At 39.5% G+C, this 14,836-nt stretch overlaps 2 protein-coding genes across 8 annotated transcripts in view; one reads left to right on the top strand and one right to left on the bottom strand.

Moving 5' to 3' along the window:
- PEAK1 (pseudopodium enriched atypical kinase 1) overlaps positions 1-6,929 on the bottom strand; it is a 346,940-nt gene extending 340,011 nt beyond the window's left edge. For 5 of the 7 annotated variants that reach the window (XM_033107851.1, XM_033107852.1, XM_033107848.1 and 2 more), the window contains exon 1: positions 6,793-6,928. The gene's annotated coding sequence lies outside the window, so the exon portion shown is untranslated. Of the gene's footprint in view, positions 1-6,712 lie in introns of all 7 variants that reach the window. The other 2 variants (XM_033107849.1, XM_033107853.1) reach the window with 1 other exon arrangement.
- A 532-nt stretch (positions 6,930-7,461) lies between these two features.
- HMG20A (high mobility group 20A) overlaps positions 7,462-14,836 on the top strand; it is a 67,182-nt gene continuing 59,807 nt past the window's right edge. Inside the window, exon 1 of the mRNA XM_033108118.1 lies at positions 7,462-7,773. Within this exon, the coding sequence (XP_032964009.1) occupies positions 7,688-7,773 (86 nt within the window). The 5' untranslated portion in view covers positions 7,462-7,687. The remainder of the gene's footprint in view (positions 7,774-14,836) is intronic.

Here is a 14,836-nt window from a genome sequence, read left to right as displayed (position 1 = left end):
AGTGAGTAGAAGGAAGGAAATAATAAAGATGAGAGCACAAATGAATGAAACAAAGTTTAAAAATCAGCACAAAAGATCAACAAAACCAAGAACTGGTTCTTTGAAAAGATACACAAAATTGATAAACCTTTAAACAGACTCATCAAGAAAAAAAGAGGATCCAAATAAATAAAATGAAAAATGAAAGAGAAGTAACAACTGATACCACAGAAATACAAAGGATTGTAAGAAAATATTACAAACAATTATATGCCAACAAATTGGACAATCTGGAAGAAACAGATAAATTCCCAGAAACATACAATCTTCAAAGACTGAATCAAAAAGAAACACAAAATCTGAACCAACTAATAACTACTAATGAAATTAAGTCAGTAATCAAAAAGCCCCCAACAAACAAATTTCCTGGACTGGCTGGCTTCACAGGTGAACTTTACCAAAAATTCAAAGAAGAATTAATACCTATCTTTCTCAAACTATTCCAAAAAATTCCTAGAGGAGGGAAGACTCCCAAGCTCATTTTATGAAACCATCATTACCCTGATTCCAAAATCAGACAAAGGCATTATGAAATAAGAAAATTATAGGCCAATATCCCTGATAAACATAGATGAAAAATCTTGGGTGGTGAACACACAATGGGATTTATAGATGATGTAATACAGAATTGTACACCTGAAATCTATGTAACTTTACTAACAACTGTCACCCCAATAAACTTTAATTTAAAAAAAAACTTCAACAAACTACTAACAAACCAAATTCAGCAATACATTAAAAATATTATACACCATGATTAAGTGGGATTTATTCCTGGGTCACAAGGTTTGTTCAATATCCCAAAATCAATTAAAGTGATACACCACATAAACAAAATGAAGGCAAAACATCATATGATCATATCAATAGATGGAGAAAAAGCGTTTGACAAACTCCACCATTGATTTATGATAAGAACTCTCAGCAAAGTGGGGACAGAGGGGACATACCTCAACATAATAAAGACCATGTATGGCAAACCCACAGTTAACATCATATTCAACAGTGAAAAGCTAAAAGTGTTTTCCTTAAGATCAAGAACAAGACACGGATGTCCACTTTCACCACTTCTATTCAACATAGTTTTGGAAGTCCTAGCCACAGCAATAAGACATGAAAAAGCAATAAGAGGCATCCAAATGGAAAAGGAAGAAATAAAAAAAGTCATTATTTGCAGATGACATACCATATAAAGAGAACCCTAGATTCCACCAATAAAACTATTAAAACTGATAAATGAATTCAGTAAAGTAGCAAAATACAAAATTAATACTCAGAAATAGATTGCCTTTTTAAAAAAAAAATTTTATTGGGGAAGTGGAACAGGACTTTATTGGGGAACAGTGTGTATTTCCAGGACTTTTTATTGGGGAACAGTAGTGTGTTTTTCCCAGGACTCATCAGCTCCATCCAAGTCAAGTTGTTGTCCTTTCAATCTTAGTTGTGGAGGGCACAGCTCAGTTCCAGGTCCAGTCACCACTGTTAGTTGCAGGGTGCACAGCCCACCATCCCTTGCGGGAGTCGAACCAGCAACCTAGTGGTCGAGAGCCCACACTCCAACCAACTGAGCCATCTGGTCACCCGGGAGCGGCAGCTCACTGACTTCATTCTAGTTGCAGAGAGGTGGAGCTCGCTGGCCCATGTGGGAATCGAACCGCAGCCCCGACACCCAGAGCTCATGCTCTAACCAATTGAGCCACCTATCCGCCCCATATTGCATTTTTATATACCAATAACAAACTACCAAAATGAGAAATTAAAACAATCCCATTTAAAACTACGTCCAAAAAAATAAATAAATAAAACAAAATACCTAGGCATAAATTTAACCAAGGAGGTAAAAGACCTGTACTTGGAAAATTATAAGATATTGAAGAAACATACTGAAGAAGATACAAATAAATGGAAGTATATACTGTGTTCATGGATAGAAAGAATTAACATCGTTAAAATGTCCACACTACCTAAAGCCATATACAGATTCAGTGCCATCCCTATCAAAATACCAATGGCATTTTTCACAGGACAATAACAAATAATCCTAATATTTATATGGAATCACAAAAGACCCCAAATAGCCACAGTAATCTTGAGAAAGAACAAAGTTGGAGGTATCACACTACCTGATATCAAAGTATATTACAAGGCTACAGTAATCAAAACACCGTGGTATTGGCATGAAAACAGACACAGAGATCAATGGAACACAATAGAGAGTCCAGAAATAATCCCAGGCCAATAGTGTCAATTAATCTATGACAAAGGAGGCGAGAATATACGATGGGGTAAAGACAGTCTCTTCAGTAAATTGTGTAGGCACAACTGGACAGATACAAGCAAAAAAAAAAAAAAAGAAACTAGACTACCGCTGGATACCACGTACAATAATAAACTCAAAATGGATTAAAGACTTAAATGTAAGACCTGAAACCATAAAATGCCTAGAAAAACCATAGGCAATAAACTCTCTGACATTGCTCTCAGCAATGTTTTTATTGATGTATCTCCTCAGGCAAGGGAAACAAAAGCAAAAAGAAACAAATGGGACTACATCAAACTAAAAAGTTTTTGCACAGTGAAGGAAACCATTACACAAAAAGACAACCTCCTGAATGGGAGATATTCACCAACGATGCATCCGATAAGGGGTTAATATCCAAAATTATTGTAAAGAACTCATACAACTTAACACCAAAATAACTAACAATCCGATTAAAAAATGGGCAAAGGACCGAAACAGACATTTTTCCAAAGAGGACATACAATGGCCAACAGACATATGAAAAGATGCTCAATGTCACTAATCATCAGGCAAATGCAAATGAAAACCACAATGAAATCACCTCACACCTGTCAGAATGGCTATCATCAAAAAAATCAACAAACAAATGTTGGCCAGGATGTAGAGAAAAGCAAACCCTCATGCACTATTGGTGGGATTGCAAATTGGTGTAGCCAAACCGGAAAACAGTATGGAGCTTCCTCAAAAAATTAAAAATAGAACTATCTTGTGACCTAGCAATTCCACTTCTGGGTAGTTATTCCAAGAAATCCAAAACACTAATTTGAAAAGACATATGCACTCCTTTGTACTATGCAGCATTATTTACAGTAGCCAAGATATGGAAGCAACCTAAATGCCCATCGACAGACTACTGGATAAAGAAGATGTAATAATACATTTATACACTAGAACATTACTCGGCCATAGAAAAGAATGAAATATTACCATTGGTGACAACATGGATGGACCTAGAGGGTATTATGCTAAGTGAAATAATTCAGACAAATTAAGGCAAACACCATATATGCTCACTTATATGTAGACGCTAAAGAACAAAATCAACAAACAAAATAAAAAAAGACTCACTGAGAACAAACTGATGGTTGCCATATGGGAGGGGGAAGGAGCATGGGTGAAAAAGGTGAAGGGATTAAGAAGTACAAATTAGTAGTTACAAAATAGTCACGGGAATGTAAAGTACAGCATAAGGAATATAATCAGTAATATTCTAATAACTAAGTATAGTGCCAGGTGAGCACGAATCAAGGGGATCACTTCGTAAATTATATTAATTGTCTAACTACTATGCTGTACACCTGAAACTAATGTGAAATAATACTGAATGTCAACTATAAATGAAAAATAAAACTAAAGTGAATATCAAATACCTCAATACTTTCTTATATTGATTACATGTTGAAATGATAATATTTTGGATATGTCAGGTTAAATAAATGTCTTTAAAATTAATTTCTCTTTTTCCTTTTTTAATGTTAGTAGAAAATTTTTAAATAACGTGAGCTACATTTGTGGCTTGTATTGTATTTTTTCAGGACAGTGGTGTTCTAAACTGTCCTTTCCCTCTTTCTGAACCTAGATAACTCCAATTTTTGAAGACTAGCTCAGGTAACCCACTAAGAAGTATTACAGGACACTCTCGTGCCACCAAGACCCTAAGTCTTGGTGGGTAGTTAGTCAACTACCCTTGCTCCTCTGTGCTTCCATCCATAAGAATCTGCTTATACCTGTCCTACAACACATCACAATGTAATTATTGGTTATCAGCTATCTTCTCTTAAACTGTACGCTCCTTGCAAAAAGGGATATCATTCTACATATACTCAGGGCCTACCACCATGCCTAACACTTAAAAGGCACTCGAAATATGTGTCAAACAAATGTGAACTATCAATTCCTGGCCTGAAAGTTACTAGAATTTCCCCAAGGAAAACAACCAGTAATGAAGGAGCCTCGACTTTCCCAGGAGCTCTCCAGTAATGAAAGGACTCAGGTGATGGTGGGAAGTAGGAATTACTGTAAAGAGAATAGCAATGAGAAAATAAAGTTCATCACACACACTTGCCTCTTGCAGTGAAAATAGGTATTTGCAGCAATGATATGGAGCCATGAACTCACACTTGGCATGCCAGGAGCCACAGTTTGGTTTCTAAATTACTTAAACAACCCATCCAACAAAAGAGTATGATCTGGCAGGTTTCCACACAAACAGCGAGAGCCCCGCACCTGTTCCACTTACATAGCACGTCACTACAGTTAACAACAACAACAAATCTCTCTCACGAAGAAATGCTAATCTCATGATGCTTCACCATGGAGCAATTTCAAAGAGTTACTATATGAAATGTGCCAGAGCATGAATTTATGGCTGATGCTTATTTGGCAAATATGGTTGGTACTGCTAGACGTTGAAAAACATGTATGCAAATAAGCAAATCAAAGTTTTTAAGCTCACAGACTTAAATATTTACATTACCATAAATATACAAAGATAAATGTTTATAGGAATACACGCATAACACATTCCAGGAACAACTTTTTAATGTGATTGTCAGGAACAGTTATGAAGTGGCATTATTTCCTTATGGGCCTCGGGGTATGTTTAAAAATGAATTCTGACAGCATGTTAATGGGGTACAAAAATTATCAAGGACATTTCTTTGTACTGGGTAAAATGAATAGTCATAGTATAATAGTTCAAAGCAATCTTATCTTTTCCTTTCAACAAAACACTTTTCTTCGCTTCCTGGAAGCCAGCCAAGCATAAATGTCAGCCCCTCAATGGAGGGTAGAGGGATGGAGAGGAGGACCACACATCAAAAATCCTTAAAGAAAATAATCTGACATTTTTTCCCACATAATACAGCCATGTTAGAGTCTCCAAAATAAAGACATGATAAAATATTCTCTCCTCTTCCCCTCTGACAGCTATGGAAAGATGTTTGTTTTTCACATAGTTTGTGAGTTGGTCATAGCCAAAACTCACTAGCAATGGTATGAATTCTGCTTCCATTGTTAACTGTTAATCTCTGGGCTGAGACTCTAACTCCATATTTGAAGCCATGAAAATGTACCCTACTTGCCATTATAGTTTACTAAACGAGTCACCAAAGAGAAGTGCCAAGCACTTCAGAAAATAATTAAGGTAGTCAGTGAATTGCACTGTCTAGAAATGTTCTGAGATTACGGAAGCCATCAAGAAGCAGGTATCCAAGATTGCACATGGAAAGTTTTACCCCTGTGGATAATTCACGTAAAACTTCCACACCGCAGAGAGCAATATGGGTTTGCCAAATACACACATTACTACATCATTTCATTTACTTTGGTAGACAAAAATCAGTAGGTAGGCCCCAAAACAGAATCCTCAAGGCCATCCCAATTCGGGTGAAAAGCTGTTGACATACATCATCTAATGACCTAAAAAATAGCCTTGTATGTTGGTCTCCAAATATGTAATTTAACGTATACTCTTACCATATTTAACAGAGGCAGAAGGAAAATGTATTAGGCTTCCTATAGCAAGGCCAATAAAGATGAAATCTAGTTTTCCTTTAATTCGTCAAAACGCCAGCCTTCCAACAACTCCATTCCACAGCTCTCAAATTCCTAAACTTGGGTCTTAAAAATAATAACGGATTGCAAGAAAGTAACATTTAAAGGTGGGAGGGCTCCTCTTTCCTGTTGCTCTCAGCAGTCTTTAACGTCACCAAAGGACGAAACACGAAATCCAACTCTCAGACGGGTGGTGCAGGCGACGGGGAGGGAGGTGGGAAGGGGGTTCAGACCGCAAGTCCCCATCGCGGGAGGTAAGAAAAGTTGCAAGAACGGGATGAGTCAAAGGGCAAAGGAGAAACAAACCGACCAACCAAGCAAAGCCGCACGTTAGTTAGGGGGCTCACAAACCGCAGCCCCAAGTGAGCAGGCAAAGAGCCACCGGTTTCGTCCAGGCGCTGCTGGCTAGGCTGCGCCGGGTGCTCCGGGGATCGGGGCGAGACGTCCATGCGAACTTAGCAAGAGGACGGGAGCCCTTCCTGCCCCAAGCTCCCGCCGGCCAGCTCCCCCATCCAGCCTTCACTTTCCCCACCAGGCTCCCAGCCGCGCCCGGAGACGTCCGTCGCCGCCAGATCCCAACTTTCCCTCCTCTGGGGGGCGCCGAGCTACCGGGGCCGCCGCCGCTGCCGCCACCGCCGCAGGAAGGGGCGCGAGGGGGCGCGCGGTGCCGGCGGGCCCCGGGGGCACAGGGGCGGGGGGGCGCAGGGTTGGCCGGGGCCGCAGAGCCCGCGCCGGGGCCGCCGCCCGAGCCCCCGCGGCGGCGCTCCCCAGACCCCGCGCTGCCCCGCCCGGATTCCCCCCAGTTAGCGCCCTCACCTCGCGGCGACCCTGGTTCCGCAAGCCGGCGCGAGAGGAGAAGGGGACGAAGGGGACGCGGACAGCCTTGCCCCCGTTACCTGAGGGGCGCACACGCCACCGCGGTGACCACCATCGCCAGCCGGCCGGTCCCCTTCCTGCTCACCGCGGCCACCGCCGCCGACCAACTGACACTAACAACAACTAACTACTCGACGCCGCCGAGTCCACCGCGCGCTCCCGGCCGCCCGCCCAGCCCACCAGCCAGCCCGCCCGCCTCCTCCCAGCCCCGCGCACCGCCCTCCGCGCGCGCACTCGCCGCCGCGCTCCTTGAGGAGCGAGCCCGCACGCGCGCACAAGCCCTCGACCCTCTCTGCCCTGTCGCGCCTCCGTCCCTCAGGAGGTATCACCGTGAGGCCCCGCCTTCTCGTGTTCCTACCCCAATAGAATGAGACCTAGAGGGCTTCTGATTGGCTAAGGAGAGTGTGACCAAAGGAGGAGGGCGGGACGACCAGAACCTCGGGCCGGCATGAAGGGAAATTTCGGTTCAAGTAAGTTCTAGAGGAAAAGGGAAACAAAGTATTGGCCCATTTGGTGCCGGAGCCTCCTAGGTCAGCCTGCGTCGAACACGAAACTTGTGTTTTCAAGGACTCCATTCGATAGTAATTGCCAATTTAAGCTACAATACTTACTGCAGACCTTAGCAATTCTTAAAAACTACACTTCCCAGAAACCTTCGCGAAAATAAGTCTCGCTTTGCGTAGTCACGTAGTCCTTCGCCGCTTTTGAACAAAATAATCCCTTCATTTTTCGGAAGGTATTGGGAATAGTATTTCATTTTTCTCCTTACCGAAACAATTTTAAATGTTACTGCGATGAGAGAAGTTGCCTATGGGAAGATAGTTAAACAATTACGTAAAGAAAGAAGGATATCATAATAAAGTATTGCGGAGGAATTTTTTGTCAAGCTGCGAGACGACGGAGTGAGAAGAGTGAATGCGATTGAGAGGGGCTCAGAGAATTGTCCTCTGTGCAGGGACTTTCTTTAGCCCCAGGCCCCTGCCTGCCCCTATCGTCAGCAGGTCAGTAAGCAAGGCGAGCTTGGGGGTGGCCACAGTGGGGGTGCCCTTCACCCCTTGAAGACCATCGCTCTTTTGCTGTTGTTAATTGGTTTGTCTCGGGTTGAGGCCGACTGAATGGGGGCGCCTCACTTCCGGTTGGGGGAGGGGAAGAAGGCCGTCCTGGGGGAGGGGAAACAACTCACTTCCTGTGGGGTAGGGGGATGATTTGGGGGTGTCCCTCCCACACTTCCTGTGCCGGCGAGGTCTTGAAAAGGTGGTGCTTGTTGCCAGTACAGCACGTATTTTAAAGGTTTGGAATTGTGTTTTATGTGAAAAGTTAGATTATTCCACCAATTTATGCTCATCTCCAGCCTCCAGTAAGAATTTATGTGAATTTTGTTTCAATGTGTAAGATGGAAAATTTTCTCACCGACAAAATTTTCTTAATGCGCTCGCCAAAGAATAGAAACCATTTGTTAAAATTCTCTCCTCCTCTTTGCGAAATGACATGCTGTACTTTCTTGTGTAACTCGTAATTGTCCAGCTCTGCTCCCCGACTCACGTCCAACCTTCACCGACAGGTTTAGTGTTCTCTGCCTTGACATGACACAGGAACTCTACAGAACGCGACATTTTACATAAATTATGAGGCATGTTCACCTTACCGGAGTGAAAGTATCATACTGAAGTACTCAAATACTTGGTGTTGCCTTAATTGATATGGTATCTTAAATTTCCTAAACCTGTTGATTTTGGACTACAGGGTTTGCCCTGTGCCTGAGAACAACTTCCTCAGACTTAAAAATAATCATAATTGTAACATGTAGCATTTGTGAAAGTTAGCCGAATACATTTTCCCCCTTTGTGATTTAATTAAATTCAGATCAGTTCAACAGCCGTATCTATTTGTTCTTTGGGGTTTTAAAGCATGGTGCAAGAATCAGGAGATTCAGCCCAGATTTTAAGTGGGGGGCGGGGGGAATTTGGTTCACAAAGGACAAAAGATGATTAAGAAAAAAATTTCTGTTTCCTATATTATCAATGGTTTATAAGTAACTATATGTGAAGTGGAATGAACACTCAACAATTTTTATTTCTTGGCTTCTGTTTTCAAGTACCACAATACTTGGGGTGGGTGGATGTATAACGAAGGAATCAGTCTATTTGGAAATTACGAAATCTCAACAACTGTAGCAATTTTAGAATATCAAGTGAACTGTGATGTTCTTCAAGGATTTTTAAAAGAATGAAGCCAGTGTATTTTTTTCTTTTGAGATTGTTACCTAATCTGTCCTCAGAATTTGCAATTATTTTAATTCTAGTTCTTTTAAAAAGTTACTTTGTTTAGAGTTTATTAGAAAATGTTTTAAATTACATGTTACAATAAAGGGAAAAAATATGTTTTAACCTTCTGTAGACAAGAAAGATCTAAGACCCTAAAAATCAATGAGTTATCTTTTTAAAGACTACCACATTTCTGCAGTAGTTGAAAAGGCAAGACAAAATGTCTGTTGTCATTATAAGGTTACAGACATGTAGACTGCCTCAAGTATTAATTAATTGCTTAGAGAGAAGGTGTTCACTGTCTTCTATATTACTGTAATATAGAGGAAAATATGATATGGTCATTCTGACAAATTAAACTGTTAAACTATAGTATTAGGAATTACTGAAGTAAGTAAAGATTGGAACTAAATGAAAAAGAGAAAACATCGTTAAAATATTGATTGAGATAGTAGTATTGCCTTTTGGAAACTTCGGAAAGCAAAGAAGTTTTTTAAAAAAGAAAGCAAAGTTGATTAAATTGGTTTCTGTGCTGTTTCATGGAATAAGTGCAGTGTAATAGAAATAAGAAAAATTGCTGGGGTTGAAAGACTTGAGCAGCTTGAAAAACTGTTCAGAAGATTGCAATATATAAAGCACATATCTGAGAAAGGATGTTTTGTGATAAGTGGTAGTTATTCATTGGTTCCATCCAAAAAGAAATACTAGAAAAGCTTGTGAAAAATAAAGGGAAAGTCATGGAACCTGCGAACCTGCTTTTAATTCTCTCTAAAAGTGTTTCTGTGAAGAGGATTGCTATCTCCCAAAGGCTTTTTTTTTTTTTCTTAATGCTTTTTGTTGCAGTTTTCTTTGCATGTTCTAATAGAACCATACTATCAAAGTTAGAAAAATGCTTTTGTAAGTGTGCTCTTGTTACATCTTTGAGTTAATGAATTTGAGATTTTCATTCTATTAGTTGCCATCTATAATAAAGAACTTGTCCATTTTTAGAGTGTTTAGATTAGATAACCAGAAGCAGTCATTTGGATACACTGTTCACAGAGGTTTGAAATATTAAAGCAGTAAGTCAAAATTCTGTATTTCATCTCAGTGACATTTGATTAGCCACAAAACACTAGACACCATATATAATGCAAAAGTGTCTTTTCATTCTTTTGTCTACCTTTTTTTGTAAAATCATACTAATGTTTTACAACTATAACTTTTTCGTGTGTTGTTTTAGTAGATTTTGCCATGAGGTCAAGTGTTAAAGAGAGTCTCCTAATAACTTGAATGGTTTTTGAATGGTTTTTAAACTTATTACTCTGCAATCTTTACCTGTACTTCAGGGCCTTCAAGAGTGTTCAAATGAGAATACCTCTTACATGACTTTTTGTGATTTCAACAAAAGTTTACTGTGGGCCTACTGTGTGCTAATCACTGTATTAGGGACTTGGAGTGCATCAGTGAACACAGACAAATACCCGTGTTCTATTGGAGTTTACTCTCATTTCCAAATTACTTACTATTCCTAAGTAAGATCTGTAGTGTGATCATCGTTCAGATTGGATCAAGAAGCAACCCTACACTTGATCTCTCTCAGGGTTGATCTCCAAGCCATTCTAAACCCAGTTTTGAAAATTTCAACCTGTTTTTCCTCCACCCCATCAAGCCCATGTGTTAAATATTCAGCCTCATTCATTAACACATGCATTATGATCCTACCATCCTAGACTCACTCCTTTATATGGTAAAAACAAAAGTGAACAATGGGGGAAATACGGCATCACACAGCCCTGCGTTCAAAACTGGTGTGGACATTTTACTAGCTGAGCTTATTAGCTTGGCAGCCTTGAGCAGTTTACTTGACCTCTCTGAGCCTCAGTTGCCATAAACCTAAATGGGGTTGTTTGGTGGATCAAGGATATTATATGTAAATCACCAGGCACAATGGCTGTTATTATGAGCTTAATGAATGCTATTATTTTCCTCTCAGTCTTGTTTCTGCTCTTCTAGCTATTGGGATTTGCCCACATGACTGTTTTAAGTCTTTCATATTCCCAAAAGTATAGGATACAGTACTAGGATTATTGAAATTCTGTCTTTCCCTAATAGCATGCTCACTTAGCTGTCAAGATTTTATTTTTCGTTTCTTGTGAGAAGGAGACACCATGTTTCCCTGAAAATAAGACCTAGCCAGACAATCAGCTCTAATGCATCTTTTGGAGCAAAAATTAATATAAGACCTGGTATATTAAACTAAGCCCGAGTCTTATATTAATTTTTGCTCCAAAAGACGCATTAGAGCTGATGGTCCAGCTAGGTCTTATTTTCGGGGAAACATGGTATCACTAATTTCCATGGTCACTTTAGAAAACATACATAATAGAAAAGTTTTAAGAAAAGGTTAAGGAATCACTAAAGTAATTTGAATTTTTGTGGAAAGACTTTAGACCCATTCTTCTAAGCCTATTTAAATGCTAAGCCTAACATTCAACACCCTTCACACTATGACCATATCTCTCATTAGCTATCTATAGTACATTCCTAACTAGGTTGGTCTCTGAAAAAAAAGTTCTATACTATATCCTGTCTATCTTTGTTCATGCTGTCCTCTGCCTTGAAATACTTTTGCTTTCCCTAAAAATCCTTATCAGATGCCACCTTCTTTGAGGCCCTTTCTCAGGTACCATCTTCAACTTCAAGAAATATTTCTTGATGTCTGTCTTTCCAGTCTCTCAATCATACATGCTCAGTTGAACCTCCATTTTGTACTTACAGTATTTAATATTCAGTGCTGCTGCTATTGTTGTTTCGGTTTGTTATTGTTATTATATGTATGGTTTATGTACTGCCATAAAAGGCTTCAGACTATCTCTTATTCCTATTTGTGCCTCCTGTCATACCTGACACAATACCATTCACATAAGTAGTCAGTAAATATTCATAGAGTTGAACTGGCACTTGGGGTAAGATGAAACTAATCAGTAAATTTCATCCACTATTTATTCCCAACATTAAGCACAGTGAACAGCATACAGCAGATATTCAAATATCTGTCTAATGAAAGAGTGAATAAATCATCAATTTTTCATTTGTGGCCATGGTGCAGTGTCAGTATGTCGATATATTAAACACCTATTATATGATCTGAACCGTGAGAACTGACCCCTGCCCTCAGTTTAATTGGAAAGAAATTGTAGTTAATACGTGTAGACTCTGAAGACTGCAGATGTTTGAGTGAAGGTGGGGTGGAGAGGTCCGTGGAGAGCTGTTTGCGTTGTGGGGGATATCCCAGACTGTCTGAACTCAGAACAGATTTGTATATCAAAAGATAATTTGCAATTGCATTCCTAGGTGTATATACCCAGAAAAATTGAAAATATGTTAACATAAAAACTTTTACGTGAATGTTTATAGCAGGATTATTCATAAGAACCAAAAAATAGAAACAAACCCAAATATCTATGAATTATGAATGAGTAAACAAAACGTGCTACAGCTATACAAGTTCTGACAATCAAGTTCACGAACTCATCCTAGAAAAAGAGCTACATACCTTTTTACTAAATATCACTATGGTCACGTTCAAAGATGGGAAGCTATGCACCAACACCAGCACCTAGTCCACCCTTCAAAGCAATTTTAAAACTTTCTGTAATGGCCATCATAGCTGCCGTCATATTACCCTTGATGTCCTGAATGTCATCAAAATGTTTTCCTTTCAATATTTCCTTTATTTTGGGTAAAGAAAGAGGTCATTGGGAGCCAGATCAGGTGAGTAGTGAAGGTGTTCCAATACAGTTATTTGTTTGCTGGCTAAAAACACTCTCACAGACAGTGCCGTGTGAGCTAGTGCGTTGTCGTGATGCAAGAGCCATGAATATTTGGCCAAAAGTTCAGGTCGTCTAACTTTTTCACTCAGCCTTTTCAGCACTTCCACATAGTAAACTTGGTTAACTGTTGGTCCAGTTGGTACAAATTCATAATGACTAACTCCTCGGATACAAAAAAGGTTAGCAACATTGTTGCAACGAAGTTTGCAAACTTAATTGTCAGACCTGGTATGATGGAATATTATATAGCAATAAAAAGGAATGAAGTAGTAATGTAAGATATACCATGGATGAACCTTGGAAATACTACACTAACGTGAAAGAAGCCAGACACGAAAGGCCACATACTGCATGATTCCATTTATATGAGATGTCTAGAATAGGCAAATCCATAGAGACAGAAAGTGTATTAGTGGATGCCAGGCGCTGGGAGTGGGGATTGGCTGCTAACAGATATGAGGTGTCTTTAGGAGTGATGAAAATGTACTGGAATTCCATAGTGGTAATGGTTGCACAACCTTGATGCTAAAATTCCTTGTGTAACAATATACTAAAAACGACTGAATTGTACACTAAATAGGTGAATTTTATGGTATGTGAACTATGTCTCAAAAAAAGAGGAAGGGAGATATTTAAACTTGAAGAATGGAAAATTTTGGATGGGATTAGAAGAAGGAAGCAAGATATTTGAAAGCAAAAAGATGGTAATTTTTCCTCAGATCCTAGAGGGAAATATACATGGCTAGGTACAGGGCTACAGCTATGTTGAAGATCAGGTGAGTATGGGTGTGAAGGTTGCTGGCTGCCTTGTGTCTTAATGAGGCAGGCAGTGAGGTCACTGTTTAGACAGGAGAAAGGGTGTTGACAAGATCTTAGGAGCTTGAAGGCAACTTCAGGTTTCTTTTTGATTAGGTCAAGGATGTAGTGTATGATCAACTTGGTTTCTGTGTGACAGTCAACTGAGTTCAGAGTGTGAACGTATCATGAGGTAAGGGAGTCTGATAGCAATCAACAATCAAGTTACTAAAGAAGATGGCCCATCTGAGACTGGGCAAAGTTTGATTTTACTTTGATTCTAAAACTATCCCCAGATGATGAAAATAGATAAATCATAATGGAAAGGAACCAAGAGGAGTGATTTGGAGAAATCAATACAAATAAAGGTATTCATTTGAAGAAATACTGAGTACCTTTTATGTGTCAGGAACTAGTAAATAAAAGTATAACTATTTTCCTTATTTGAATTATTTCTTAGGATAAGGTCTTGTGGGTGGGATGTTTGTTCAAAGAGTATGGGCATTTTGCAGTTCTCTATACAATAGCTGCATTATTTCTCTTAAAGGTTTTACTAATTTTTGATGCAGTGTGTATAAGTGTGTTGGCTCCACCACATTTCCGATAGCAAATTTTTCCACTAGTTGAATAAGCATGAAATTATTCTCTGCTTTGGTTATTGTTTTTAATGTGATGTGTTTCTGTACCATAGCACTGGTATCTGTTGGAGAATGAAGGAATTCAAAGCCTTTGTATTCAAAGCTCCCCCGTCTGGAAGGATATGGATTTTTAAGGACCCTAGGAATCAAACCAGCCTCTGTATTTGAATCGGCTCAAACACTACTTTTATTCAGTGGTGCTCTCATTTTGTAAAGGATGCATTCGTACCACATTTACCCATAATTCCAATTCCCATTTGTTTAACTTAATTCTAATAATTTAGTGTTATAGGTATTAACTAACTTTATTTTACATATGAGAAAACTGAGGTTTAGAGAGATGAGGTCACTTGCCAAAGTCACTTAACCAGTAAGTAATAGAGACAGGATTTGGATCCCTCTCAGGCCAGTGATCATTCTCACACTCCGTGATCCCTCAGCATCACTACTAAAATTTACTGGGACTGCTGGAAACTGGAAGAGAACTCTGAAATGGAACTTGGACAATCAGGCACTTACTTACCTGTGTACACAATGAAGCAGTTAACAGAG

Source organism: Rhinolophus ferrumequinum, chromosome 6, assembly GCF_004115265.2.
Source record: "Rhinolophus ferrumequinum isolate MPI-CBG mRhiFer1 chromosome 6, mRhiFer1_v1.p, whole genome shotgun sequence".
Lineage (NCBI taxonomy): Eukaryota > Metazoa > Chordata > Mammalia > Chiroptera > Rhinolophidae > Rhinolophus > Rhinolophus ferrumequinum.
The sequence above is the reverse complement of the archived record's forward strand: the minus strand, read 5'-3'. Positions and strand labels throughout refer to the sequence as shown.